The sequence below is a fragment of the Schistocerca gregaria genome, chromosome 8 (genome assembly GCF_023897955.1).
Source record: "Schistocerca gregaria isolate iqSchGreg1 chromosome 8, iqSchGreg1.2, whole genome shotgun sequence".
Lineage (NCBI taxonomy): Eukaryota > Metazoa > Arthropoda > Insecta > Orthoptera > Acrididae > Schistocerca > Schistocerca gregaria.
In genome coordinates this window covers 164,287,080-164,312,781 of record NC_064927.1, presented here as the reverse complement: position 1 = coordinate 164,312,781, position 25,702 = coordinate 164,287,080, and the positions used below count along the sequence as shown (strand labels likewise).

General features: G+C 46.4%; 1 protein-coding gene across 1 annotated transcript in view; it reads left to right on the top strand.

Moving 5' to 3' along the window:
• LOC126285091 (golgin subfamily A member 6-like protein 1) overlaps positions 1–25,702 on the top strand; it is a 135,319-nt gene that overhangs the window by 92,384 nt on the left and 17,233 nt on the right. Inside the window, exon 4 of the mRNA XM_049984416.1 lies at positions 8,081–8,419. Coding sequence (XP_049840373.1) covers positions 8,081–8,419 — 339 coding nt within the window. The remainder of the gene's footprint in view (positions 1–8,080; positions 8,420–25,702) is intronic.

Here is a 25,702-nt window from a genome sequence, read left to right as displayed (position 1 = left end):
GAGTGTATAATGAAGCCATAGTCATGTAGTGAAGGCAGCAGAGGATCAAGTAGGTAAAAAGACGAGGGCTAGTAGAAATATCTTGGGTAACAGAAGAAATATTGAATTTAATTGATGAAAGGAGAAAATATAAAAATGCAGTAAATGAAGCAAGCAAAAAGGAATACAGACGTCTCAAAAATGAGATCGACAGGAAGTGCAAAATGGATAAGCAGGGATGGCTAGAGGACAAATGTAAGGATGTAGAGGCTTATCTCACTAGAGGTAAGGTAGACACTGACTACAGGAAAATTAAAGAGACCTTTGGAAATAAGAGAACCACTTGTATGAACATCAAGACCTCAGATGGAAACCCAGTTCTAAGCAAAGAAGGGAAAGCAGAAAGGTGGAAGGAGTATATAGAGGGTCTATACAAGGGCGATGTACTTGAGGACAATATTATGGAAATGGAAGAGGATGTAGATGAAGATGAAATGGGAGATACGATACTGCGTGAAGAGTTTGACACAGCACTGAAAGACCTGAGTCGAAACAAGGCCCCCGGAGTAGACAACATTCCATTGGAACTACTGACGGCCTTGGGAGAGCCAGTCCTGACAAAACTCTACCATCTGGTGATCAAGATGTATCAGACAGGCGAAATACCCTCAGACTTCAAGAAGAATATAATAATTCCAATCCCAAAGAAAGCAGGTGTTGCAGATGTGAAAATTACCGAACTATCAGTTTAATAAGTCACAGCTGCAAAATACTAACGCGAATTCTTTACAGTCGAATGGAAAAACTAGTAGAATCCAACCTCGGGGAATATCAGTTTGAATTCCGTAGAAATGTTGGAACACGTGAGGCAATACTGACCCTACGACTTATCCTGGAAGCTAGATTAAGGAAGGGCAAACCTACGTTTCTAGCATTTGTAGACTTAGAGAAAGCTTTTGACAATTTTTACTGGAATACTCTCTTTCAAATTCTGAAGGAGGCAGGGGTAAAATACAGTGAGCGAAAGGCTATTTACAATTTGTACAGAAACCAGATGGCAGTTATAAGAGTCGAGGGACATGAAAGGGAAGCAGTGGTTGGGAAGGGAGTGAGACAGGGTTGTAGTCTCTCCCCGATGTTATTCAATCTGTATATTGAGCAAGCAGTAAAGGAAACAAAAGAAAAATTCGGAGTAGGTATTAAAATCCATGGAGAAGAAATAAAAATGTTGAGGTTCGCCGATGACATCGTAATTCTGTCAGAGACAGCAAAGGACTTGGAAGAGCAGTTGAACGGAATGGATAGTGTCTTGAAAGGAGGATATAAGATGAACATCAACAAAAGCAAAATGAGGATAATGGAATGTAGTCGAGTTAAGTCGGGTGATGCTGAGGGAATTAGATTAGGAAATGAGACACTTAAAGTAGTAAAGGAGTTTTGCTATTTGGGGAGCAAAATAACTGACGACGGTCGAAGTAGAGAGGATATAAAATGTAGACTGGCAATGGTAAGGAAAGCGTTGCTGAAGAAGAGAAATTTGTTAACATCGAGTATAGATTTAAGTGTCAGGAGGTCGTTTCCGAAAGTATTTGTATGGAGTGTAGCCATGTATGGAAGTGAAACATGGACGATAAATAGTTTGGACAAGAAGAGAACAGAAGCATTTGAAATGTGGTGCAACAGAAGAATGCTGAAGATTAGATGGGTAGATCACATAACTAATGAGGAAGTATTGAATAGGATTGGGGAGTAGAGAAGTTTGTGGCACAACTTGACCAGAAGAAGGGATCGGTTGGTAGGACATGTTCTGAGGCATCAAGGGATCACCAATATAGTATTGGAGGGCAGCGTGGAGGGTAAAAATCGTAGAGGGTGACCAAGAGATGAGTACACTAAGCAGATTCAGAAGGATGTGGGTTCAGTAGGTACTGGGAAATGAAGAAGCTTGCACAAGATAGAGTAGCATGGAGAGTAGCATCAAACCAGTCTCAGGACTGAAGACCACAACAACAACAACAGTCATGCAGTCAAAAGATACACACAAAATCGACATAGCGTCGTCGTACACCTTGAAAATGTGGTATATGCTAGACTTCGGTATCGAAGGGATCATCTTGTTAACAGTGCTATTGTTGATGACAAAATGCACTAAGCACTCACGAAATTTTTGTCTCACGAGCTCATCAGATGCCGCTACTGTAGGCCCACATGTATTCGTCGATATATAATTGTACAAAGTGCAATGCAAACAAGATTACAATAGATAAATTCTACGGTCGGCTTACCAGATACACAAGTTATTACAGTGGTAAAATGCAATACATTAAAAGCAAGACTAAAGTTAAATTTAGAGTGTTAAAAGAAAATAAAGAATTCCGGGACGCTCTTGTGGCGATTTAAGACAAAAATTTATTGAAGTACATAAGGTCCAACATACCGAGCTAATAGAATGATATAAAAATAATAAAATAAGTAGGGAAAGATGGCCAGAGGTTGAAACAACAGACCACAGTAAGCAATCAGCACCCTCTTTTGGAACCGCCGCCAGAATGCCACATAGACGAGAAGTCCCTGCGACTCGCCGTTTCAAGAAAGAAATAACAAAACACCGTGCCGGTCACTTAATAAGAATACCTAGTTAATGAATTGTATCAAAAACTGAGAAGGGCCAAGCCAACACAAGAGTAATACGCTTACCGTAAGAACGTAAAAGCAAATATGTAATGCACTCTGTTGTAGTTAAAGACAAAGACAAGATATATATAAGACAGGCGTTCAATGACTAATACTACCTGCAACAACAGGCCCATCAGCCTTTTGAACATCATGGCGAAGGTTCTGGAGTCTGTCATACTCCACCGGATTTCCCAGCCTCTGGCGACAGCCGGGACGATCCGTCCCGAGCAGTTTGGGTTTACCTCACACCTGTCCCCTGAACTGCAAGTTCTCCGGATCACGAAGCACATCAACAAGGGTGTTAATTTCAGCATGTCGACGGCAGCGGCATTCTTCTTGGATGTGCAGAATGCTTATGATAAGATTTGGTAGGATGGTTCAAATAGCTCTGAGCACTATGGGACACAACTGCTGTGGTCATCAGTCCCCTAGAACTTAGAACTACTTAAACCTAACTAACCTAAGGACATCACACACATCCATGCCCGAGGCAGGATTCGAACCTGCTACCGTAGCAGTTGCACGGTTCCGAACTGCGCGCCTAGAACCGCGAGACCACGGCGGCCGGCATTTGGTAGGACAACCTGGTGTATATGATGCCGCCGCAAGCGCCCATCCCTGACATCTACGTTAAGATCGTGGATGATTTCCTTCACCAGAGGACCTTCCACGTTGTTCATCGGGGAAAGCGCTCCAGTGTACGCCACATGTCCATGGGTACCCCTCAGGGTTCTGCGCTGTCCCCTCTTCTTTTTATTATCCAAGTCAATGACATGCCCGTCCTCCGTCACTGCCATTTGGCGCAATACGCCGATGGCACGGCGCTTTATACGACCGACCGCAATCCTGATCAGCTCATTGCTCGCCTCCAAAGGCAAGTAAGTGGACGCAACAGTCACCTGGTGTCGCTCCAATAAAATGGCCCTCAATGCCGCAAAAACCATGGCTGTGTATTTCAATAAACGGCGCCCTATACTCCGAAACAACGTCTTAATCGGTGGCGTCCGGGTCCCGTGGGTCCTAGCTACCAAGTACCTCGGGGTCTGGTTAGATAAGAAACTGTTCTTCCACCGCCACGCAGCATACGTCACCCATAAAGGGTTAAAGTTGACAAAGGCCTTGTACCCGCTCTTCTCCAGCCGAGAGCTGAATTTAGATACGAATGTCCGGCTGTATCACTCTGTTATCCCACCCTAACCAACGATGGTTCCTCTGCGTGGGCCACTATTAGTAAGTCCCCGATGCTGACGCTCCAGCGCCTACAGAATAAAGTTCTCAGGTGGAGTCTTCACGCCCCTCCGCTCACCAGGATTGTCACTCTGCATGAGGCGACAAATACAGCCCTTCTCAAGACGACCATTCGCCGTAAGGCTCGCCAACTGTACAGTAAAGTGGACGCCCTCCGTGAGGCGGTCGCAGGACTCCAAACCATCGGCACCCCAGTTCCACGGCGCTGGCACCGACACCCCGTTCCTCTCACCATCCTAGAGGACTCGGATTCTGGTTATGACTGACGATAGGCCCAATACGACCACGTTTTCCTGTCCGTTTCGTACAGTCACTAGCAGTGGCCTGTTCAAGTCCAGCCACTTTTCTCCTTGACCATAGAGTTGGCGCATTACTGCACCCCTCCTCTGTCCTTCCATCGTCGGAGGGTGGCACAGAACTTAAATTTCCACCGCCACGCCATCAAAGTGCTATGCTCTGCTGTTGCTTTGAGTATCCTCTTACTTGTCCACCAAGACAGTTGGACAGGATCTAAACCGGTGACGCTGTGTATTAGTTACCAGCCGCAGAAAAAAAAAGGTCACTTAAAGCAAGGTAGATATAAGGTACAAAACCGATCTGCCCATTGAACACTCTCGTTGTCTCTTGTCTCTTCGTTTGGTAAATATCAGGCTCTTTCAACAAATTAAGAGGACGGCCTTTCTGCACCGTTGGCAGAATACGCATACTATTCTCGATACTCCCTACACTATGACCTGTTTCTGATAAAAGCAACCCCAAAGCAATTTTGTTACACGGCTAAGAATGCTCCCTTAAAACTTGCATTCAAAGAGCAGCCGGTTTGGCCGACATTATGTTTATCACAGTTATTACAGTCAACCCTGTATGCTCCAGAGTGCTTTGGGCACAGTGATGCCTAGATTGATTTACACTGAAAAGGCAAAGAAACTGGTGAAACTGCCTAATATTGTGTGGGCCCCCCCCCCCCCCACGAACACGCAGAAGTGCCGCAACATGATGTGGCATGGACTCGACTAATGTCTGAAGTAGTGCTGGAAGGAACTGATATCATGAATCCTGTAGGGCTGTCCATAAATCTCTAAGAGTACGAGGAGGTGGAGGTGCTGAATGATGTTAATGTCTGGGGAGTTTGGTGGCCAACGGAAGTGTTTAAACTCACTACAGTGTTCCTGGAGCCACTCTGTAGCAATTCTGGATGTGCGGGGTGTCACATTGTCCTGTTGGAATTGTCCAAGTCCGTCAGAATGCATAACGGATATGAATGGATGCAGGTGATCAGACACGATGCTTACGTACGTGCCACCTGTCAGAGTCGTATCTAGACGTATCAGAGACCCCATACCACTCCAACTGTACACACTGCACACTATTACAGAGCCTCCACCAGCTTGAATAGTTCCCTGCTCTGTTCCATCGCTCGTGCGCCGACTATAATACCACGTTCAAACTCACTTAAATCTTGATAACCTGCCATTGTAGCAGCAGTTACCGATCTAACAACTGTGCCGGACACTTTTTGTATTGCATAGGCATTGCCGACACCACGGTCGTATTCTGTCTGTTTACATATCTCTGTATGTGAATACGCATGCCTAAACCATGTTCTTTGCCGCTTCAGTGTATTTAACGACGCCATGCTTTAATCATTTTTTTCTTTATTGTATTTCAATCCCCCATAGGGGCGGGCTGGCAGCAGGATATGCGCTGCTCTTCAGCCAAAAGACATAGAACATACAATAGAAGACATTTAAAAATTACATAAAGGAGAAAACATGGTGTACATAGATATAAAAAGGGGGTAACATAATGGAAGACAATAGACAGAAAGGGGCGACTGTAAAATGGAGATAAAAACTGTAAAAAAAGTAGAGCACACAAAAAACCACACACTGGGACAATTGAAAGAACACAAGGCGAAGTATGACCAGAGCATAAAAGTGTTGACAGATGGGACAGCACATAACAATCACAGACAGTAACACTAAGTACATGTCCAGCAAATTAAAATCACACCTCTCGACGCTCAGGAGAACAGCACCAAACACAACACTGACGTTGCACACTGATGACGGTGATCAAAACGAAGGCTCTGCCAGGCGCAAGGAGATGAGGGAGAAGGGAAGAAGGGAGGGAGAGAGGGGGGTGTGATGGGCGAGGGGGGGGCGCCAAAGAAGGCCAGGGAGGGAAGGACATGGGAGGGAAAGAGGCAAGGATGAGGTGCAGGGTCTCAGGGGGGAAGGGGGGGAAGGAGGAAGATCCGCTCTGGGAAAAGGAGGGGTTTTCTCACTTTTTTTTCCCTTTATTGAACTTCGATTCCCACGGAAAAGGGCGGGCTGGCAGCAGCTTATTACGCTGCTCTGCAGCCTACAGACTTTCTAAAACGTAAGAATAATTTAAGAAACAATAAAAACAGGCGATAAAACGGTGACTTAAATTGTGAAACGACGGAAAATTGTAGAAAGTTAAAACATATAGCAAAGGGTTGGGAAAGCGAATAAAGCAGACAGGTAACATAGTAGACAGACAATTAAAAAACATGGCGACAGTCTGGTTTCTGTTAGCAAGAGATAAAAAATCACACCCAGCGACAGTATGATGTTCGTTTGCAGCACTTCGGAAAAGACACACAACACGTAACACTCACTGTAAACACTGCACTAAAATGTCGCCACAAAGAGGACACGCCATAGCCTAGGGCAGATGGGAGGGTGGACCTGGACAAATAATGGGGAAAACAAGGAGGGAGGAGAGGAAAAACTAAAGTGGGGACCAAAGGAGGGAGGGGACTCATAAGGGGGCGGGAGGGGCAGGGCAGACGCGAGAGGGAATGGGAAAAGTCTGAGGAGGGAAATGCAAAAGGACTCTGGGGACAGAAGGGGGGCAGAGAGGGGGTAGGAGGGGAAAGAAGAGGATGAAAGGGGGGAGAGAGGGAGCCCAGGGAAAGGACAGAGGAATGGAGAGGGGGTGAGGATCAGAGTTGATGGGAGGGTTAAATGGAGGGACAGAGGGCATCATCCAGGAGGGGGAGTTGATGGAAGCCACCTTGGGAAAGGAGATGAAGGGTGTAGAGATGGAGGGTTGGGGGGACAACAGTGAAGACATGGCAGGGGGCAGGGATGGGAGAGGAGAGGAGCAACCTGGGGGTGAGGGGGATCAAGGCGGCGAGAGGTGTAGAGTATGTGGATATGTTCGAGGAATAGGAGCAGATGGGGGAAAGGAATGAGGTCATAGAGAATGCGCGTGGGGGACAGGAGGCGTATACGGAAGGCAAGATGGAGTGCATGATGCGCAAGGATATGGAGGGACTTATAGAACTTAGGGGAGGCAGATATCCAGGCAGGACTGGCATTACAGAGGATGGGGCAGAGTAAGGATTTGTAGGTGTGGAGGATGGTAGTGGGGTGCATCCCCCATGTCCAGCCAGAGAGTAGTTTGAGGAGTCGGAGCCAGTTGAGGGCTTTGATTTGGATGGAGCGGAGATGAGGGATCCAGGTGAGGTGACAGTCAGTGGTGAGGCCAAGGTAGGTGAGGGTGGGGGTGAGGTGGACAGGATGGGCGCAGATGGTAAGGGAGAAATCCAGGAGCCGGAAGGAACGAGTGGTACGACCTACAATGATTGCCTGGGTCTTGGAAGGATTGATTTCCAGGAGCCACTGGTTACACCATGTGGCAAAAAGGTCAAGGTGATTCTGGAGAAGGCGTTGGGACCGTTGGAGGGTAGGAGTGAGGGCGAGGGATGTGGTGTTATCGGCATATTGCAAGAGGTGTACTGGAGGGGTGCGGGGAAAACTGCCATGTACAGGAGCTAGAGGAGAGGGGAGAGGACAGAGCCCTGTGGCACACTTGCAGAGGGGTAGAAGGTGTGGAAATTGGCATTTTGGATAGTGACATAGGAGGGGCGGCAGGAGAGGGAGGAGGCCATCAGACGGATGTAGTTGACAGGAAGGGCGTAGGTTTGGAGTTTAAACAGGAGACTGGGATGGAGACACGGTCGTAGGCGTTTTCGAGGTCGAGGGAGTGGGTTTTCTCACTGAAAGCCTCTCTTATTTATAGCTGGTCTTTGCCTCTACCTGGAATGGAGTGGATTGCACATTAGCTTTTACTGTCTTACACTGAACGTACACCTACCGATTGCGACTGACAGGGCTGTGACCATTCTCGACGCGTCATTTGGCAGGAGGCGGAGCGGATGCTGAAGCGCGTATGGCCACAGCTGCAGCGGCTGTGCAAGGAGCGCCTGTTGCACTCGCGCGCCAAGCACGAAGTGGAAAGTGCCAGACAGCAGGTGGCCGAGCTGGACGTGTTCGGGCCGCAGCGCACTCTAGCGGCCTACGAAGAGATGGAAGCCAACGCCGCGAAGCTGGCGGAGCACGAACACGAGCGCGCGGAACAGCTGTACGCTCTGGGCAGCGTCGCCGAGCGGGACCTCCAGCAGGCGGCGCACCTGGAAGACACGCTGCTGGGCACTCGCCAAGCCATACTCGAAGCGCGTCGCAGAGATGTGCAGGCCTCCGTGGTACTGAGAATGGTGTGTAGCACACAGCTATAGCAAATACAGAGGGGTCCAAAAAAGTGTATCCACTGTTTAAATGTCCATAACTTGCAAACTAATTGACGGAGTTGTCTCATTTTTGGTGAAAGTGTAGCTTAAAGTCCAACTTAAAGATATCACTGTAGGTGTTCGAAATGGTCACCATTAACATCCACACAGTAACGATGCCGCCGAACTACAGGATTAACTACTGACTGCAACGTGTTCAGCTGGATATTTGACAATGAATGTACGATGGATTCTCGAAGTTCATCCAGTGTGCTTGGCTTTTGTCGACTGTATTGTGTTGTATGTTAACTGGGGACATAGAAAGGACGGAGAGGCTCCCTTCCCACCGCAGCCGCAGTGGTCCACAACACCACCACGACTACCGCAGTCCACTTCACCCCTCCGCCGCCCCACACCAAACCTAAGTTTATTGTGCGGTTCGGCCCCTGGTGGACCCCCCAGGGGACGTCTCACACCAGACGAGTGTAACCCCTATGTTTGCTTGGAAGAGTAATGGTGGTGCACACGTATGTGGAGGACGTGTTTGTGCAGCAATCGCCGACATAGTGTAGCTGAGGCGAAATAAGGGGAACCAGCCCACATCGCTGAGGCAGATGGAAAACCGCCTAAAAACCATCCACAGACTGGCCGGTTCACCGGACCTCAACACAAATCCGCCAGGCGGATTCTTGCTGGGGACCAGGCGCTCCTTCCTTCCCAGAAAGCTGTGTGTTAGACCGCACCGGGTGGGCTGGTTTTTGTCGATAAACGACGTCCTTTAGTGTTACCCACAGGTAAAAGTCCAGACGAGTTAGGTCTGGGGAACGTAGTGGATACTCCACAGCACCCCTACGGCCTATCCATCTTCCTGGTAGATTTTCGTCGAGATGCGCGATTTTGGTAGTTGGCTGGGGCACCATCTTGTTGAAAGTAAACTCTTCCGTCTGTTCCAGATGGCAGGTAAGATGGATGTCTGAAGCTTCTGAAGGTACACCTCATCGGTAATGGCCCAATCAAGCCCCAGTAAGACAACCCACATCATACATTTACTCCTGGCAAATTCATGGCTTTTTTTACTTGGACGTTCGGATTTTCGTCGGCCCAGTAGATGCAATTGTGGCGATTTACTGTACCATTGAGTTTGAACTGTGCCTCATCAGACCACACAATCATCTCTGCAAACTCTTCATCATTGCGCACCATGTTAGTAAACCACTCGCAGTGCTCCATCCTACGATCTGGGTCATCCTCTTTCACTGCGTGTAGCAATCGTGCGATGTAGCACATCCACTTTGCAGTCTGCTTGAGCGACTCACTCCAGTTTCACGGACGGCCGGTGTGGCCGAGCGGTTCTAGGTGCTTCATCTGGAACCGCGCGACCGCTACGGTCGCAGTTTCGAATCCTGCCTCGGGCATGGATGTGTGTGATGTCTTTAGGTTAGCTAGGTTTCAGTAGTTCTAAGTTCTAGGGGACTAATGACCTCCGATGTTAAGTTCCATAGTGCTCAGACCCATTTGAACCAGTTTCACTGTCTCACAGACTTCTGTGGCGAGTGAGTGAATTCTAACACACGACGGGAGTTAGCTGCACTTGTTACTGTTACAGGTCGTCCGGTCGTTGTTTGTGTACATCTTTAACCTAGCCTTCGGCTTCAAATTTGTCTAGAATGCGACGAATCGTTAAACATGTCGGTGGCTCTGTTTGATACTCATTTCGCCATAGCTGTTGAACCTCATTAATGTTTTAGTACTTAAAATACCACTTCAAAACTGACTTCCTTTCATCGAATGTAAGCCTTGCGCCAGACATGTTCACTCGCGTAACTAGGTGCAACTTACAACAGAAGACTGACTATCTGGCGACTGTCATCTGACAAAACAAAACAACGCAATACAATGCTTGTATGGCTGCTGCCGGAACTACGAACTATTACGCTACCAAAGATCAGACAACTCTGTCAATTAGTTTGCCAGTTATGTAATTTTAAACAGTGGATATATTTTTTTGGACCCCTCTGTATGTTTACCAAATATTTGACCATGTAAGGTGTTGTTTGACGTGTTTGTCAAACAGAGCGTGTTTGACCGAAATTTTGATTGACAGAAAATTTCACATGATGGCGAATACTACACTCCTGGAAATGGAAAAAAGAACACATTGACACCGGTGTGTCAGACCCACCATACTTGCTCCGGACACAGCGAGAGGGCTGTACAAGCAATGATCACACGCACGGCACAGCGGACACTCCAGGAACCGCGGTGTTGGCCGTCGAATGGCGCTAGCTGCGCAGCATTTGTGCACCGCCGTCGTCAGTGTCAGCCAGTTTGCCGTGGCATACGGAGCTCTATCGCAGTCTTTAACACTGGTAGCATGCCGCGACAGCGTGGACGTGAACCGTATGTGGAGTTGACGGACTTTGAGCGAGGGCGTATAGTGGGCATGCGGGAGGCCGGGTGGGCGTACCGCCGAATTGCTCAACACGTGGGGCGTGAGGTCTCCACAGTACATCGATCACGGTGTTCTTATTTCAATTTCCAGGAGTGTATTTGTGTTAATGTTTCGCCACAAATAATTGGTGCTAAATACTTTTATTAAAATTTATCTCACTGTATCATGAGTTTCCACAACTATGGTAACTACGATCAAGGATAAAAAATACAGTGGCAATTAGCAAACTTTGAATTCTTTTGTGTTTGATAATGAACTACAGTTTCAAATATTGAAATTTATTTCTGAAGCGCAGTTTAACAGCAGTAGTTACGGATGTACTACTTAAAGCAACATATGAAAATTTGTGCTGGACTCGGACTCGGGTCCGGATTTCTGTTCTTCACGAGCAGTCGCTTGTCACTTTTTTGCTATTGTCCGAAAAAGAGGGGTCAGGTGCAAAGTGCACAACGGACGCACCATGTCCCACTACCGATCCCAGATTAAGAAAAGTGGAGGGCATATGACCCAAGAGGGCAAAAATGCACCAAGTAAAAGGTGGAAAGATTATTTTCGTACCAGTACCAATTTGTTGCGAAAGTTCGTGCTACAGCATGCCTCATAGCGCCGAGGGGAAGGCAAATGAAAGCGAGTCCTTGGCGGTTGCCAAACAGGAAGAAAATCAAAAGAGGTCGTCTGTTACGATGTGAGGACGCTCTATGGGACTACTTTCTGGAGATTAACGATTCATGTCTTCTCTTTTGCAATGTGGTAGTCGTTGGTACTTCGTTCCTAACACGAAGGGTTCATGGTTCAACTTCTATTCTCGTGGATAATCCACCTGCGAGGTAGGTTATGGGACGCCCTCCAGAGAAATTCTGAGAAGTATTGCTGGCGCTGGAATTATGTAGAGTTGCACAGTGTCCATCATTTAAATAATGCCAAAAGTCAAGGACTGTCTTCTCACCATCATCTAAAATATAGTCTACGGCGTGGCAGTATATCTATGTCACAGAGTTCGTCTATGCTCTCAAAAAATACCCCACATCCAGTTATCTGGTTTGAAGTGGTGCGTGTGAGGAAAGCTAAAATCTGGCGTACTAAATGCTAAACATCCTTCACCGATCTCCAGAGAAGGTGATGGTCATCCGTATCCATCATTCCGCAGTCGACACTTTACGGAGAGCCTGCGAACATAATTGGATGTAAGCAAGACTGGATACCTTCTTTCTGTTACTTGTTATGTATCAAGTGGACTTCAGCACATGAGTGGAGGCTCTCAGTAACTGCGACACAACACCCCAGTCTATATAGGAGTAATTCCTTTTAGTCACGTTTGATGTCCTGCCCAGTTGCCAGTCGGTGTGGCCGTGCGGTTCTAGGCGCTACAGTCTGGAACCGCGTGACGGCTGTGGTCGCAAATTCGAATCCTGCCTCGGGCATGTATGTGTGTGATGTTCTTAGTTTAGTTATGTTTAATTAGTTCCACGTTCTAGGCGACTGATGACCTCAGATAGTGCTCAGAGCCATTTGAACCATTTTTGAACCTGCCCAGTTGTAGATTAGTATGTAACGTCCTCGCCAGTATCAAGTATGTGGACAATAGTGAGACGCTGATGTAAGTTATTTCAAGGAAGAATTGGCCAATGTAGAAGAAAGCCACTGGGATGTCTGACGACAGCACTGGGGCAGAGGGAGCGATCGGCACGAAAGCCTCCAGCAGCAGCCTTCTAAGGTAAGTCGGACCACGTCGCCACGTCTTCATGTGAGAGCCTACAAACAGGGCCTTTGCTCTCTTCTGAAGATGAAAAAGGTCTGAGCTCCCTCTGTCTCTTGGGAGGGTGAGGAACATCTTTAAGATCATAAACAGCGTACCTAAGCTGACAAAAGATCAGAAAGCCACCAGCATGCGACAGGCCATCTGGTTTCCCCCTTCAAGCTAGACAAGTTTCGTTCTTTGTAGTTTTTTCGTTTGATGCTTATTTAGTGAGATATTTGGTCCGGTCACGATCAATGGACCACTCTGTATAGACAGAACATGCTCTACAGGTCGTCATCCATGACAGTGCTGCACAGACATCATCACCTCCACGAAGGAGAAGTACCAGATCATTGGCTTAAGCAGTGCAGCAAAAAGTATGTCCGGCGAGTGTGATCCTTCCTAGGCGTTGCCGGAAGGTCGGAGGTCACACAGCAGTGGATCCAAAGTGAAGGCATACAGTATCGCTAAGATAGCACAGCACTGACTCACTCATGGTCGGACCAGGATCAGCAGCGTGACACAGCCGCTGTACAACATCCTGGACGTCACGCTGCAAGGAAGAGGCATCTCAACATCTACAATGGTGTCCGGGTACGTCATATGTCGAAATGCTGTCGTCAAAAACGCCTGGTCAACGCTATGAATGGCTTGAATGAAGCCGAGGGAGGTCAAGGCCCGAGGCATTTGGCTAATATAGTGAATACGACTTCCGGTCGGGTGAATATAAAATCAAATAGAGGTAATGCAGGAAGGGGTTTAGTAATGAATAAGAAAACAGGAATGCGAGTAAGCTACAATGAGCAGCATATTGAACGCATTATCGTAGTCAAGACAGAAACAAAGGCAACAACCACCGCAAGCAGTGCGAGTTCATGCGTCAACTAGATTAGCGGATGATGAAGAAATTAAAGAAACGTATAATGAGATAATAGACTACTAGCCATTAAAATTGCTACACCAAGAAGAAATGCAGATGATAAACGGGTGTTCGTTCGACAAACATATTATACTAGAATGAGATGTGATTATATTTTCACGCAATTTTGGTGCATAGATACTGAGAAATCAGTACCCAGAACAACCACCTCTGGCCGTAATAACGGCCTTGATACGCCTGGGCATTGAGTCAAACAGAGGTTGGATGGCGTGTACAGGTACAGCTGCCCATGCAGCTTCAACACGATACCACAGTTCATCAAGAGTAGTGGCTGGCGTATTGTGACGAGCCAGTTGCTCGGCCACCATTCACCAGACGGTTTCAGTTGGTGAGAGATCTGGAGAATGTGCTGGCCAGGGCAGCAGTCGAACATTTTCTGTATACAGAAAGACCCGTATAGGACATGCAAAATGCGGTTGTGCATTATCCTGCTGAAATGCAGGGTTTGGCAGGGATCGAATGCAGGGAAGATCCACGGGTCGTAACACATCTGAAATGTAACGTCCACTGTTCAAAGTGCCGTCAATACGAACAAGAGGTGACCGAGACGTGTAACCAATGGCACCCGATACCATCACGCCGGGTGATACGCCAGTATGGCGATGACGAATACACGCTTCCAATGTGCGTTCACCGCGATGTCGCCAAACACTGATGCGACCATCATGATGCTGTAAACAGAACCTGGAATCATACGAAAAAATGGTGTTTTGTCATTCGTGCACACAGGTTCGTCGTTGAGTACACCATCGCAGGCGCTCCTGTCTGCGATGCAGCGTCAAGGGTAACCGCAGCCATGGTCTCCGATCTGATAGTCCATGCTGCTGCAAACGTCGTCTAACTGTTCGTGCAGATGGTTGTTGTCTTACAAACGTCACCATCTATTGACTCAGTGATCGAGACGTGGCTGCACGATCCCTTACAGTCATGTGAATCAGATACCTGTCATCTCGACTGCTAGTGATACGAGGCCGTTGGGATCCAGCAGGCGTTCCGTATTGCCCTCCTGAACCCACCGATTCCATATTCTGCTAACAGTCATTTGATCTAGACCAACGCGAGCAGCAATGTCGCGATACGATAAACCACAATCGCGATAGGCTACAATCCGACGTTTATCGAAGTCGGAAACGTGATGGTACACATTTTTCCAGCTTACACGAGGTATCGCAACAACGTTTCACCAGTCAACGCCGGTCAACTGCTTCTTGTGTATGAGAAATCGGTTGTAAACGTTCCTCATGTCAGCACGTTGTAGGTGTCGCCACCGGCGCCACCCTTGTGTGAATGCTTTGAAAAGCTAATCATTTGCATATTACAGCATCTTCTTCCTGTCGGTTAAATTTCGCGTCTGTAGTACGACATCTTCGTGGTGTAGCAATCATAATGGCCAGTAGTGTAGAAATTATTCAGACAGTTGAGGGGGACGAAGATTTAATTGTGATGGGGGACTGGAATTCTTCAGCAGGAAAAGGAAGCCAAGAAAAAATGTTAGGTGTGTGTTGACTGGGGTAAAGGAATGAAAGTGGAAGCCGCTTGGTAGAAGTTTGCACAAAACATAATGTAATCGTCGCTAATACGTGGTTTAAGAATCATGAAAGCAAGTTATATACGTGGAGGAGACTTGGACTCACCGGAAAGTTTCAGAGTGATTATATAACGATAATACAGAGAGTCTGGAAGCACATTTCAATCTGTAAAGACATTAGCAGGAGCAGATGTACACACTGCCCACGATTTGTTGGTCATGAACTGTAGATTAAAACTAAATAAATTACGAAAAGGTAGAAAATTAAGGATATGGTATGTGGATAAGTTAAGAGAATGCAGGCTTAGTTTCAGACAGATTATTAGGCAACGATTGACAGAAACATGAAACGGAATACACTAGAAGACGAGAGAAGTTTTGAGAGATAAAATAGTGAAGTCAGAAGAGAATAAAATAGGTAAAAAAAACAAGTCATAGTAAAAATCCTTGGATAACACAGGAGATACTGAATTTAAGTGATGAAAGGAGAAAAAATGCAGCAAATGAAGCAGGTGAAAGGGAATACAAACGTAAAAAATGAGACTGACAGGAAATCCAAAATGGGTAAGTAGAAATGGCTAGAGGACAAATGTAAGGATTTAGAAGCATATTTTACTAGGGGAAAGACAGATACTGCGTACGGGAAAATTAAAGAGGCTTTAGGGGAAAAGAGAAGCCACTGTATGAATATCAAGAGCTGACACTGAAAACCAGTCCTAAGCAAAGAAGGGAAAGCTGAAGGGTGGAAGGAGTATATAGAGGGAGATGAACGTGAAGGCAATATTATAAAAAGGGAAGTGGAGGTAGATGAAGATGAGATGGGAGATATGATACTGCGTGAAGAATCTGACAGAGCTCTGAAAGACCTAAGTCGAAACAAGGCCCCGGGGTAAACGATATGCGACAGGACTACGCATACCCTTGGGAGAACCAGCAACGACATAGGTCTTCGACCTAGTGTGCAAGATGTATGAGACAGGCGAAATACCGTCAGACTTCAAACAGATTGTAGTATGATTCTTGAAGTTTTCCCGGCGGACATAATGTTCCATCATCTTTCGGGCGTGCACTCGGGACAGCGACAATTCTTCTTGCGATATTTCTGCTAGAAACCTCCCAGCCAATTTCAAGGCGAGTCAGACACTGAGTTCATAGCGTTTGCACGTGCCTATTTACACGGAGAGTCACGTGATACAAAGCTGCTGAGGATTGAAACCGCATGCGTCAAAGATATCAAAGTCGGATCTACTGCGCTAGTCATAGATAAGATGTATATAGCAAAGATAAACATATAAGCGCAGAGTATAAATAGACACGTGCAACCGCTATGAACTCAGTCTCTGACTCGCCTTGAAGATGGCTGGGAGGTTTCTAGCCGAAATATCGCAAGAATTGTCGCTGTCCCGAGTGCACACCCGAAAGATGATGGAACAGATTGTAGTAATTACAATTCCAAAGCAAACAGCTGCCAGCAGGTGTGAACATTAGAGAAATATCAGTTTAATAAGTTGTGGTTTCAAAATACTAACACAAATTCTTTACAGCAGAATGCAAAAACCCATGCAAATGGACCTCGCGAAAGGTCAGTTTGGATTCCATAGAAATATAGGGACAAGCGAGGCAATACTGCCCCTGCGATTTATCTTAGAAGATAGGTCAAGGGAAGACAAAGCTATGTTTATAGCACCTGTAGACTTACAGAAAGGTTTTAACGATGTTTAGCGGAATACTCTCTTTGAAATTTTGAAGGTAGCAGGGGTAAAGTACAGGGAACAGAAGACATTTTACAGCTTGTACAGAAACCAGATGGCAGTTATAAGAGTCTAGGGGCATGAAATGGATGTAGTGGTTGAGTAGGGAGTGAAATAGAATGGAAGCATGTCGCCGATGGTATTCAATCTGAACGATGAGCAAGCAGCAAAGGAAACCAAAGAAAAAACTGGAGAAGGACCTAAATTTCAAGGAGAGGAAACGAAAACTTTGAGGTGTGCCGCAGACACAGTAATTGTGTCAGACACAGTAAAGGCCTTGGAAGTGCAGTTTAAGGGAATGAACAGTGTTTTGAAAGGAGGATATGAGATGAACATCAAGAAAAGCAAAACAAGGATAATAGAATGTAATCGAATTAAATCAGGAGATGATGGGGAAATTAGATTATAAAATGAAACACTGAATGTACTAGATGAGGTTTGCTATTTGTGCTTTAAAATAACCATGATGACCTGAAATGCCTGGTCTATCAGGACAGAGCGGATTAGGTCGTGGAAAAGGGCCAAAATGAGTTCCTGTCAGTTGCACTCAACATACAAACTTTATTTATCAACACGCAATGTTACAAGGATACAAAACACTCAAAACTTTAATCGACCTCCTTTGATTAACTTTAGTTCGGCTGAAGGCCAAATTCAATATACGGGACACAGGGCTTAAGCAAAACTGAAACACAAGGTTCTTCGGGAGGTTGCATCAACGAATATTTTCTAAATCTTCAATCTAATTGGCTGAAGGCCTTAGCAATTTAATTTTAATGGAACTAGGCTGGAGGTCGTATGTTAAACAATAAGAGGAATTTCAATCAAAAGGCAGAAGGCCTTATCTTACAACAATTTCATGCGAATTGGGCTGAAGGCCCCACTCAAAAGCATAACAATCTCATGCCTTAAGGGCAAGAAAAGGACATTAATTTAAGAGATATTAATACTCGGCTGAAGGCCACATATCAGCAAAATATGTTTAACGGCTTAAGGCGTAGAAAAAGTTTCAATCGAAAAGCCAGAAGGCCTTATCTTAAAACCTCTCCAGCAAAATTTGGCTGAAGTCCCCATATAAAAATATAACAATCTCATGCCTTAAGGGCAAGACAAGAACATTAATTTAAGAGATATTTATACTCGCTGAAAGCCACACATCAAGCAAATAACTACGAAAAACGGAAATTACTACATCACACACACAGAATTTTCCAAGGGTCGGCCTGAGATTGTAACACCAACGCCCATTTAGGTGAGGGAGGCAGCCTGTCGAAAGATTTATTAGTCTGGAGGCAACCCAACCGACAGACAGCTGATGGACCAATCGACCAAATTACTTCCGCTCCACGCAACCAACTAAACAACCACAAGATTTCAACACACGACACACACAATATTGGCACCCACAACGACCAACAACACCTCAGCTGTCGAACGACACGCCGCGCTGGACAGGAACAACACAACAAGGAAAATACACTGCCTAAAATTACGTCAACGACCAGGGCAGGTAACCAGAACGTCAACAGCGACAAGGCAGAAGATACCGCTGGTGTAATTCCATAACAGGGAATGAATTAAGTTAAATTTTAAAGGAATGCGGCTGGAATCTTAGCCGACATAAATACACACACATTGTTGCTCGCGGGAATGTCCCAAATACGACAACCAGGATCAAACGAAGTGAAAACGGTTGAGGCTCGATAGTTGGTTAAGTGAGGACTCAACTTTCACGTCCAAGATCGGTGGGCGAAGAACTTCGTAGCACTCGCAAGCAGCACCTCATACTCCAACCGCGCGTGCACGCCTCCAGCGGCTCCAGCCCGACACCGCGCGACGGGGGCTTGCTTACTGCTCCACGCCAACCGACCGGGTTGACTCCTGATCCGTCCGCGACTGCTGCTCCGTCGCGACTGCACTGCTGGTGCGTCTCCAACTCATTCTATACCAAATGCACGAAGACCCGGAAATACTATCGGTCGCTCCAGAGATGGTACGACAGTGTGCTTATCAATAAGCGTTCCTGCTGCCACTCACAGGCAAGTAAGACAGGAAGTTAGTGACGCCAGTAATTGGAATAAGAAAAAGAGGTGGCACTACAGTAATAGAAGATGAAAAACAATTAATGGACTAAACATGAGCCGTACACAGCTCATGACCGAAGTAGAGAGAATATAAAATGTAGACGGGCGAAGGCAAGAAAATTGTTTTTTTGAAAAAGAGAAATTTGTTAACATTGAATATAGATTTAAGCGTAAGGAAGTCTCATCTGACAGCATTTGAGAAATTGATGATAAACAGCTTAAACAAGAAGAGAATAGAGGCTCCTGAAATGTGGTGCTTTAGAAGAATTCTTAATATTAGACAGGTAGATCGTATAACTTACGAGGAGGTACTAAACAGAATTGGGGAGACAAGAAAGTTGTGGCGTAACGTGACTAAAACAAGGGATCGATTGAGAGGACACACTGTGACACATCAACGGATCGTCAAGTTAGTGTTAGAGGGAAGCATGGAGTAAAAATTGCAGAGGGAGACGACGATATGAGCACAGAAAGCAGCTTCAAAAGGCTGTGGATTTCAGTGGTTATTCGAAGATGAAGGTGTTTGCCCAGGACAGAGTGGCCTGGAGAGCTGCATCATACCAGTCTTCGGACTGAAGACCAAACCAGCAAGAATATACGTAGATACTGCAGTATCGTAGCTCATCAATAGTGCCGGAGCCGGCGCCTCGAAGATTCCTCTGGGCGCCGCGAGCTGCGCTGTGAACGTCTTCGCCAGTAATGAACCTCCAGGCTGCCGACCAAGGAAGACCGAAAGGACGGCGCTATAAGCGGTAGCCACAAGACACCACGCTCTATTTCTACATCTACTTCTACTTGTAGTTTCGTGCTGAACATTGCATTGTATTGTATTATTTGTGAACCAGAGACCTAGGAACGACGGAGAGCACGGAATCTCTCCCTCCAGGGGTATTGTGTGGTTCGGCCCCCGGTGGATCCTCCCCCCCCCCCCCCCTCCCCCCGCTCCTAGGGAATTTCTCAGACCAGACGAGCGTGTTGCGTGGTGTGGTGTACGAGTACGTGGAGAACTTGTTTGCGCAGCCATCGCCGACATAGTGTAACTGAGGCGGAATAACGGGAACCAGCCCGCATTTGCCGAGGCAGATGGAAAACCGCCTAAAAACCATCCACAGATTGGCCGACTCTCCGGATCTCCACACAAGTCCGCCGGGCGGATTTGTGCCGGGGACCAGGCGCTCCTTCCCACTCCGCTCGGCTAACCGGTCGGGCGTTACCGAACATTACTCCAAGTTGTTGATAGCTCTATCTGCAAACATTCAGTACATAGATGCACGCTCATTGTCAGGCCACTGATTATTGCTGGCCACGGCTAGAACATGTTGTCAATAATGCAGAAATTTTTTTCGGAATAAGTTGAGTATGATATATTTATTCAACCTGCATTTGTGTGAACAAACCTTTTGCTTGCCTGTCCAGATTCCTGCGGTGGCAGGTACTTTGAGCTCGTTCCACGCACCTGTCATTAGCAACGAGGGCAAAATAAGAGGTGCCAACGTTCAACACATGAGATTATATATAGGGTGTTCCAGAAGGAATGGTCAATATTCATACATATGACAGGTACTGCCACTTGAAGTAAAAGCTTCATATTGACATACGTCCTACTCCGAATGATTTCCGCGATGGAACGCATCTAACGTAAATTGTTATTTATTTTCAGTATTAAGCAATACATTGTCACATTTACACACGTGCAACAGTAAGTGAACATTAAAACATGCGATTTACAAAATATCAACTGAACAGAAATCATATTTTAAACAAGTTGGCCTCTAAGCCTTATAGTACACGTCACATTAAAGTTCACAAAAAATATTCTAATATCCCATGTTCAACTTGAGTACTTTTGTATAGTCTCGCCGGCCGCGGTGGCCGAGCGATTCTATGCGTTTCAGCCCGGAAAGGCGCGACTGCTACAGTCGCAGGTTCGAATCCTGCCTCGGGCATGGATGTGTGTGATTTCCTTAGGTTAGTTAGGTTTAAGTACTTGCAAGTCTATGAGACTGATGACCTCAGATGTTAAGTCCCGTAGTGTTCAGAGCAATTTTTTTTTTTTTTTTTTTTTTTTTTTTGTATAGTCTCCGGAGAACGTGTCATGTTGCTTTCCCGCCCGCCTCTGCATATTCTTCCATGAGGGCAGCGGTGTCTATGATGTGAGCAAGCAGTTTATCTTGGGTATTCGTCTTTCGTTTCTACATCCTATACTTCGTTCGATCTCACAGACGAAAAGGTAGTGGCGTATGGTCTGCGACCTTCGTAGCCGGTGAACTGTACAAAGGGCGTTCAATAAGTAAGGAAACACTTTTTTTTTGTAAGCATGTTTGTTTTATTCATGATTCCAATACACCATATTGTTCCCCACGCTTTTGGCTATAACAGTCTATTTTTCAACATAAACTCCGTTCAATGCGCCGCCCTTACAGGGACGGCCTTTGCGCCCACATGGTACTACTCTAAGCGACTTCGGAGTCAAATTCTTCCTGCAAGAGTAACACCCCTAACTTCCACGTACTGCTTTCCGCGGGAAGCATCCTTCATTGGGCCAAACAGATGGAAGTCACAAGGTGCGATATCCGGGTTGTAGGACGGATGAGGAAGAATGGTCCAATGAAGTATTGTGAGCTGCTCTCGGGTGCCCAGATTTGTGTGAGGCTTTGCGTTGTCATGGATAAGGAGAAGATCGTTTGCATTTTTGTGACAACGAATACGCTCAAGACGTTTCTTCAGCTACCCGAGGCCAGTACAGTACAGATCAGAGGTGATCGTTGCACCGTAAGGGAGGACGTCAGACGGAATAACCCCCTTCAGAGTCCCAGATCCCCATGACTTTACGGGTCGAGAGTGTGTCTTTGAACTTTTTCTTCGGGGGAGAGTTGGTGTGGCGCCAAACCATGGATTACTGTTTTGTTTCTAGTTTGAAGTAATAAACCCATATTTCATTACCTGCGACAATGCTCGGCAAAGAATTGACATTAGGAGCCTCGTAACACTCAAGCAATACCACACAGATTGTCCTTCAAATGGTTGAAATGGCTCTGAGCACTGTGGGACTTAACTTCTGAGGTCATCAGTCCCCTAGAGCTTAGAACTACTTAAACCTAACTAACCTAAGGACATCACACACGTCCATGCCCGAGGCAGGATTCGAACCTGCGACCGTTGCGGTCGCGCAGTTACAGATTGTAGCACCTAGAACCGCTCGGCCACTCCAGCCGGCGATGGCCCTTCGCTGGTCTATATAGTCTTCTGTTACGTGGAAAGTAACACAGCGGGCACACAGTTTTCCAGTACCCCAAGTGGTGGACGAGTGTGTCAGCATTACCAACAGAGGCACCAGTTGAGCAGCATGGTATCAGATTATGACCTGTCAATGCGCTCGAATGAGTGTGTCTGCACATTCCAACGTTGCAAAATTCACAGCTGTATGCTGCCGAAAAGGCTCACCGTGCTTTTGTTCACTGCCAGGTCCCTGTAGACATTCTGCAAGTGCCTATGAATGTCTCTAAGTTCTGGTCTTCCGCCAAAAGAAACCCAATGACAGCCCTCTGCTTGAAAAGCACTTCCATTACAGACGCCATTATGAAGACTATGTATAGCGCCGGTGCCTGTTGGAACTTAATGAAACTATAGGGGCTGAAGCGGAAATATTCCACGATGTCCCACAGCAAATTACGCATTATTTAAACCGAAAAAGGCCGAGAAAAAAACGTGTCGCATTACTTGCTCCTCGTACTACCACGACCAATTCAGTGATTAGGTTCACACTTTGCCGTCAGCAGGTGTCGTACAAATTTATTCGATTGTCGCCGGCCGCTTGTCATTTTTCCATAGATGACAAGCTTCAAACGCATTGACTTTTGCGCGCTTTAATTTTCTTTTCAAGTAAATTCTCTGCAAGTTCTACACTGTTAGAATAATTACCCATGCAGAGGTGATGCCACTTTCCATCAGAAGGTGTCAATAGTTCCGTCACTGTTTTTGTTAAAGGCTGTCCAGCGTCGGAATATATCTTGAATGGGGAAATGTATCCCGTACTCGGATCACCTAGCATCCGAATGAGTATGCCGTATTTCGTAAGTTTCAACAAATTGTAAATTTTAAAATTTTACCGTCCACGCTACGGTATCATTCCTTCATCAGCTTCTGTCTTATACACTCTGAAAGCCACGCACTTCTATACTCACAACACATCATATATCATTGTGCATTCAACAGAGTAGTTTACTGGCAGAAAGACAGCAGTGAGTCATATTGGGCTAGAATAAAAGGTGAAAGAGGCACAGCGGTTAAGACAAGTACATGCACGCCATTAGCCCAATAAATAATTTACATTAAATGTGATCTATCTTGGAAACCATTCTCTAAATAGAGCATGTGTCTATATGAAATATTTTTCCTTCAAATGAACATTCCTGTCATATTCCTGAATACTGACAGTTCCTCCTGGTGCACCCTGTATACATATATACACTCTCTGTCATAAAAATAGCTGCTCCAGAAGGACCCAACTGATGCACTGCAATCTGGGTGGGTGTGCTGCACTCCATCAGTCATGCACTTGGCGAGTACAGATGGGTTCGTGATGTGATGAACATTGGTTGATATAAGTGTGCCCCAAAGACCGTACTGGCCAGTACACAGTGGGCAGCGTCACCTGAACATGTACTGTGGCCAGGGATCACGTTCACAGTAGGTTGCCCAGCTGGACGATTTTGAGAGGGGCTGCATTGTGAGGCTGTGGCCCAATCATTGTATTGTGCACCACACTTGTCATATGGACACCTCTATTGCCCTTGTTCTCTAAATGGGTACAGGAAAGCATGATGTGTACAATACGAGGTGCGCCACCACAAGGAGGGAACTCAAAAGGATTGACCACCACACATGAGCAGATTAGACACCAATGGTAAGGATCATTCAACGAGCTGTTCGGTCTTCTATATAACTTCCTGTAAGTGCTAGTACCTCTGGCAACTGGCTACATGATGCAGGGCTCATCACACACCAACTGCTATAATGCCTGCCACTCATACCCCTATAGCATCGTGGCCGACTCTCCTCGTGTCGGAAAAGACCCACTTCTAACTTGGAGATCACAACTACTGGGTCTGCGTCTAGAGGCATAGTGGAGAGCACCATAAAGACGAATATATGGTCTCTCATGACATGTCCTGCCAGTTTCGTGTGACAGTATAGGAAGTGTTATTCTTTGGCCAATCTCTATCCAGTCAAGAATATATTGGACGCCATGGAGTGTGTCATCGGGACTCCACCTAGATCCACCAACCTGTAGGATCTTCTCATCAATCTGCAAGTGGCGCTGTATGGAGTATCACAGGACTCATCTGAGATCTGCACTTGTCTATGCTGCACTTCTACATGTTTTGATCATGTAGCACACAATACATATTCTTTCCTCAGAGATGAAAGTATGAGGTACCATCTGTCTGCTTGTCACCAACGATACACTCTGCCATGTCTTTCTGTGTGCAGCTCCTTTATGATGATGAGTGTAAACTGATGTATATGTTTATGTTCCACATCTCCTAAGTCACTGTATCCATTTCAACCAAATTTGGTACATTTACTACTTACCGTCTGGAAAGATATCTGGAAGGAAGTACTGTTGGGGTGAATGCCACCTGTCTCTCTTGAAGATAGAGGTGTGCATGGGGGTGAAAAAGTGTTCAAATGCCTTAAGTCGAGGCACCCTGAATGGCTGGCATGCTGTGTAGTATTGGGCAGTGTTCCAGAGGAAATTGGAAATTTGTGGTACAGACTATGGGACCAAACTGCTGAGGTCATCGGTCCTTAGGCTTATGTACTACTTAATCTAACTTAAACGAATATACACTAAGGACAACACACACACCCATGCCCAAGGGAGGACTCGAACCTCCGACAGTGGGAGTCACGCGAACTGTGATAAGGCGCCTTAGGCAGCACCGCTACCCTGTACGGCTTGTTCCAGAGGGTTTACTTACAGATGGACATGGCTGAGATTGGCAGAGTGAGGGGGAATGAGGGAGGAAGAGAGGGGGGGAGACACAAAAGGGGGAGAAGGTGAACAGAAAGAGAGGGCAGGAGGAGGCAGACTGAGGGGTAGCAAGAGATGGGCACAGAGGCAGTAGAAGAGGAGATGGACAGAGAGAAAGGGTGGTAAGAAATGGACTGAGTGCGGGGATAGGAGTAGATGAATAAAGAGAAACTGAGGAGAAAATGGACATAGAGAGTGGGGAGCAGGAGACAGAGTGATGAGGAGGAGATGGATAGATACGAGGAGAAAGTCGATGAGAGCGGGGAACAGAGAGAGGGGGGAGGGGGAGGAGGAGGAGGAGGGGGATGAGGAGGAGGAGGAGGAGATTTACAGAAAGGAGGAGAGGAGGAGATCGCAGAGAGAGAGGGACGAGGCGATGGAAGGAGATGGGCGGAGGAGGAAGTGGACAGGTAGAAGGGAAAGAAACAGATGTTTTCAGTATATAGGGACTTGGAGGTGGCTATGTTGGAGGCAAGTACAAGATGGCACGAGGTAGTGAGCAGGTAGAAAAGCAAAAGGGGGACGAAGAGATGGGCAGAAAGTGGGGTGAGGAGGAAATGGAAAGAGAGAGGGAGACAGAGGAAATGTGGGTTGGGTTGTTTTGTGGGAGAAGACCAGACAGCGAGGTCATCAGTCTCATCGGATTTGGGAATGACAGGGAAGGAAGTCGGCCATGCCCTATCAAAGGAGCCATCCCAGCATTTGCCTGGAGCGATTAGGGAAACCACA